The sequence below is a fragment of the Carassius auratus genome, chromosome 26 (assembly GCF_003368295.1).
Source record: "Carassius auratus strain Wakin chromosome 26, ASM336829v1, whole genome shotgun sequence".
Classification (NCBI taxonomy): Eukaryota; Metazoa; Chordata; class Actinopteri; order Cypriniformes; family Cyprinidae; genus Carassius; species Carassius auratus.
Window position 1 is genome coordinate 3,252,240 of NC_039268.1, and position 5,816 is coordinate 3,258,055.

General features: G+C 36.4%; 1 protein-coding gene across 2 annotated transcripts in view; it reads right to left on the reverse strand.

The window, feature by feature from the left end:
- Positions 1-935: 935 nt before the first annotated feature.
- LOC113044096 (homeobox protein Meis1-like) overlaps positions 936-5,816 on the reverse strand; it is a 22,867-nt gene continuing 17,986 nt past the window's right edge. Inside the window, exons 10-13 of one of the 2 annotated variants that reach the window (XM_026203711.1) lie at positions 4,806-4,864; positions 3,365-3,451; positions 2,450-2,547; positions 936-1,666 (exon numbers count right to left, since the gene is read on the reverse strand). In XM_026203711.1, the coding sequence (XP_026059496.1) occupies positions 2,486-2,547; positions 3,365-3,451; positions 4,806-4,864 (208 nt within the window). In that variant the 3' untranslated portion in view covers positions 936-1,666; positions 2,450-2,485. Of the gene's footprint in view, positions 1,667-2,449; positions 2,548-3,364; positions 3,455-4,805; positions 4,865-5,816 lie in introns of both variants that reach the window. The other variant, XM_026203710.1, reaches the window with a different exon arrangement.

Here is a 5,816-nt window from a genome sequence, read left to right on the forward strand (position 1 = left end):
TTATAATTATTTGGTAGAGTTTTAGACTTACAATATTTTTTTAATTCAAAAATTGGATAAAATAGTAAATGAAACCTTTTTGAGATGGCAAAGCAATGTAACATACTAAGGTTTTATGATTACTGTGTAGCTCTGTTAGAAGCATTCGTAATTTCATGTTGTTTTACATACACTATTATTCAAATGTTTGGGGTCAGTCAGTTTTTTTTTTATGTTTTTGAAAGATCTGCTCACCAAAGGTAGCTATATTTCTTTGATCAAATATACAGTAAAAACAGTAATATTGTAAAAAATGTTATTGCAATTCAAAACGACTTTTTTTCTAATTGAATATGTGTTAAAATGTAATTTACTTGTGATCAAAGCTGTATTTTCAGCATCATTCCTCCAGTCTTCAGTGCCATCCTTCAGAAATCAGTCGAATATACTGATTTGCTGCTCAAGAAACATGTCTATTATTACGAATGTTGAAAAGTCGCTCCATATTTTAAATAACAGTGAAACTTATTAAATATTCTTTTATAAATAGTTAAAAAGTACAGCATTTATTAGCTTTTGTAACATTATAAATGTCTGTACTGTCACTTTTGATCAATTTAATGCATCCTTGCTGAATAAAAGTATTATTTTACTATTATTTTAATAACTTTGTTTTTAGGATTCTTCAGGATTTTTTTGCATTTATCTGAAATACATTTTGGTAACATTACAAATGGCTTTAATGTCATTATGAATCAATTTAATGCATCCCTGCATTAAAAACACAAACTTACTGATCCCAAACCTTTAAACAGCAGTGTACTGTTTTTTAAACTTAATATGTACTGTACAATAAAATACTGTATAGAAGGCAGTACACCAGTCCACTTCACACACAGCCAACGAATCACAGTAGACGTGCAACAAAAATGAAATAACACACATGTTGAGGTATGAATTTTTATGTGAATAAACCCATACTCACTGAAAACCAAACACACACACACACACACACACACACACACACACACAGCTCAGCTCACGTCAGTCAAATCAGTACAAGCATTAGTACCTTTCAAAACCACTGACCGTCCCAATGCATCTGAGCGCATGTCTACTGCAGTAAATGATGTGTGAGAAACCTATAGTTGCATTCGACGGGCAACACCAGCGTTTATGAACCTTTTCAGTGTCACGTTAGACACATCCAGCAGCATTATATACATTTACGGGCTTTGTATTGAATTGCTCTGCACAGATTAGATCATGAACTCTTGTAATAGACGTGTGGTAGCGTGACGTCCCGGGCTTTTGTCTGCAGAATAATGACTCTTCATTTGAGGTGGCGCTTGAGCTGAAAGACGAGACTCTGTTTGGACCTCCCAGGCCACTCCAAGATTCACCTGGCTCCAGGTGAAAGGTCACATGAAGGAATCTGCCCGGCCCAGGTGTTGAGGCATTGCTTTATCCTGAATTGTTTTCTCTCTGTCCTGATACGCTTGATCTGCCCATCACAGGGAACGTGAGTCCCGGCGGCCATCTTGAAAGCGTCTGTGCCGCCTGGTTTGGAGAATGAAGCTGTAGGGGGTTTTGTACCATTGAATAAAGGCCGTTCATGGTGGTGCAAGTCAAAATCCAATCCGGGTACTTGAGCAAAGGAGCGATCCTCTCGTCAAAAAGCCTGACTCTGTAATGAAAAAGAGTTGAACTCATTTATGAGGGAACGGTACTGGCGACGGCGGCGTCACAAATCAACCCCGCTGACAGCTCTAGCAAAAACAGCCGCTTTCATCTTTATCTTTTCCTGTGGGTTGAGACATTAACTGATTCTGATGTCATAAACTGTCTCCACTGAGTAATCGAGTGACTAATTAATCAGACTGGGCGGTTTATATCAAGTGACAGTGGAATCATGGGATAGGGATCGCGAGTAGATTTCACAAATGTGGCCATTTCCATCAATGTATGGTTTGTTAGGATAAGATAATATTTAGCTGAGATACAACTATTTGAAAATCTGGAATCTGAGAGTGCCAAAAAGAAAAAAATATTGAGAAAATCACGTTCTTATTTCTAATCAGAAATTACGTTTTGATATATTTATGGTAGGAAATTTACAAAATATCTTCATGGAACATGATCTTTACTTAATATCCTACTGATTGTTGGCATAAAAGAAAAATCAATCATTTTGACCCTATTGTTGGTTATTGCTACAAATATACACATGCTACTTAAGACTTAAGGTTTTGTGCTGCAGGGTCACAAATAAACAAAGAAACAGAAACCTATTGAATAATCACGGAATGTTCATGAAGTCAAAACACTGAGAAAGTATTTTCTTTTAAAAAATAGTATAATACTAAAATATTTTTTACAGTGTACAGTTCATATAAATGAGAATTGCTCCTACAAATGATGAATGGTGTGTAGAACGGTGAAAGCGGGAATCCCTGGTGCAGTATGTTACCTCTGCTCTGTGTTCAGCAGGATGCCAGGGGTTTGTTTACATGTAGTGCCACTGACTCTCCAGCCCCATGTTCACTCCCCCAAGACCACCCAGAGCCGCTGAGACACAGACAGACAGAGACACAGACAGAGAGAGAGAGACACTTTCATCATTTCTCAGAGCTTCACAAAAACATCGACCGACAGCCCTGACGATGGATTTTTGGAGAATTTTGAGTTGACATCGTGAAAAGTTGCAATTTTGCATACATTTATTGTATACAGTTCAAATATTCTGGGGTCACTAATAGTTTTTAATGTGTTTGAAAGAAGTCTCTTCTGCTCACCAAGGCATAAAAATAAGAGTAAGAGTAAAAATGACAATTTAATATAACTGCTTTCTACTTGAATATATTGTAAAATGTAATTTATTCCTCCTGTGATGTAAAACTGAATTTCCAGCATCCTTCCTCCAGTCTTCAGTGTCACATGATCTTCAGAAATCACTCTAATTTGCCGATTTACTGCTTAAGGAACATTTCTATTATTATCAGTGTTAAAAACAGTTGTGCTGCTCCATATTTTTAATAGAATAATGTTAAAAAGTATAGCATTTATTTGCTTCTGTAACATCGTAAATCTCTGAACTTCCACTTTTGATCTATTTAATAAATCATTGCTGAATAAAAGTATTATTTTCTTTCAAAAATATTTTTACATTAATCAGAACTGAGAGATAAAATGGGCTTAAACGTCATAAATCAAAATCATAAATCAAACACACTGATGGCTTCATTTTCTATAACTGAATATATATTTATTTAGATGTTGGGCTGAATCTTCCTCTTCATCTTTATAAAGCAAGCAGTACTCTGCCGTGCTGGATGTACATCGTGTCCCTCAAACATCTGAACATCCAGACAGAGGCTTGACGTACCTGATGGTCTGATGCCCATGTGCGACTGTCCGTCCATTACAAAACCTCCCATTGGCTGACCATCAGGAGTGTATGGGCCACCGTGACCTACTGCGCGGACACACACACACACACACACACACACACACACATATATTACACAAGAGACAGTTAAGAAGATCAGACATAACTATGCTTCCCAGAGGACATGAGTAAACAGAAACGATGCTAACACTACTCCCTTTCCAGCTCAACCAGAACATTTACTGAAACCAGACTACAAGAATGGGTCAGAAAAGTTTAAAAGATCATTTTGTAAGCATCCGTTTCGGCAAATGTCTTTGAGGCCCATTGCAAACTTATCCTCACCACACCAACACAACTCACACTTCGTCCTGAGGAGTGTGTGTGTGTGTGTGACGGATAAGGCTGAGTTCAACTAATTCATCCTGAAAAACATTCGAGGGGCAGTTAATACAGTTTAAAATAGCACAACACAACTGAACAGAAAGCATGTTTGGAGATATACGATTGGTCCATTTTGTTATTAAAACTTTAAATGTGTTATTTTGATTTATGTATATATAGTGTACACCCTAGGAAAAAACTAATATATTTAAACTACATTTATCTCATACTAAGTCTTTTTCAAATCTATTACTGAGGTATCAGTAACTGATATAAAATTATAATTGAACTTTATTTGCCATACTACTTGTGCAGATTTGCACATTTCTTAATATTAAGTCTAAAATGTGTTTTAATGTCACTTTTACTAAGGATTGTATGATCTGTCTTTTAATGCAAGATATTTAAGGTGTACCTGAAGTGTACTTGGAATAGTTTCAAATATACTTCAGCATCTCTTTAGCTGGACTTCAGCACTACTTCCACAGATAAAGTGCATTAAGTACAAAATGAGTCGTTCTATTTTAGCAGACTTTAAGTATAGCAGTTTAGTATACCAAAAGTACAAATGCATGGTATTTTTATTTAGTACATAAATATGTAAATGCATTTGTAGTATACTTAGCATGAAATAAATGTATTTCAAATATATTTTAGTATATATTTTTTTCAATAATGTATTTATATATATATATATATATATATATATATATATATATGTGTGTGTGTGTGTGTGTGTGTATAAATACTGTAATACCAGTAAAATTGGGTAAAATTATTAACATTTTAAATAACTGTTTTCTATTTGAATAGATTTGAAACTGTAATTTATTCCTGTGAGTTAAAGCTGAATTTTCAGCATGTTTGGAGATTGTTTTGAAACTGCTGCACATTAAAACCTTTAAATTTGAGCCATGGTCTTAAAAACATGATGCTCATGGCGTAAAGCACTGAAAAATGCAATGCAACAGCCAACATTTGCATAGACCGATAATTAAAATATAGTGCAGATAGAAGGTGAGAGCATGTCCTGGAGGAAGGGTTGAGCACTTGCCTGCGCGGTTGGACTGGTCGATCATCGGCTGGACGATTCTTCTCCTGGCGTTGATAAACCTGATCAAGCAAAGGAAAGAACAGGGGTGAAAACATTACAGAAAGGCAATAAAAGCACATTTATGTTTTATTAACACTGCTGGCTTCTGTCAAAGGCAAACATCATTACAATTATTTCTCATACTTATGATTATGGTTTGGAAACACCAAGAGTATTAATCTTTGGCGTGCATCTCATCCAGCACCGCTTGGGCTCTAGACATGAATGATTCCTCAAATCATGCCGCTTATTAAGTCTGAAATATCAGATTTATGGGGGATAATAAAATGGATGTAAAACCAAGTAGACAAGTCATATGTAGAGAGATGAAAGCCAGTACGAAAGACCTAGCAACAGCATAGCAACCACCCACAACATGCTACCGGCGGGAAATTTTTAGAACACTTGTTTATTTGAAACAGAACTTTATTCCCATGCTACGCTTGACCTCTGACCCCCTGACTCGGTGACCTCACACCCCGGGCAGCGGCGCAGCTCTGCTCTTTCTCAGCCTAAAACATTCCCCGTGACCTCTGACCTCCGGGTGCCAGGGCACAAGTCCACACATGATTAATGACTGTGCTGTGTCTCCCCAGGTGCTTCGCTCGCATTTTAACCTTCACAAAGGAGGGGAAGTTCTACGTTTAATTCACAGGAAGTGAGTTACACACTCTGTGAGACGTGTCACCGTCTGAAACCCAAGAGTTCTGGGTGAAGAGAAGCCTGACTTCACATCAGGCCAACTTTGACCAGACATAAACATTCACAGCATTCCCTTACTGCAAAAGAAAGAAAGTCGCATTTTCAGAGAATATATTGTAATTTTTATTACCATGCTGACAAACTAACTAACTAAATAATAATAATAAATCTAACAATTCTAATAACCTTTTTGGGGAAAAAACACCTTTTATGAAGTATTGCTTCTCAAGTAAATTTATCTCGTCTTAAGGGCGTGATATAAACTTATAC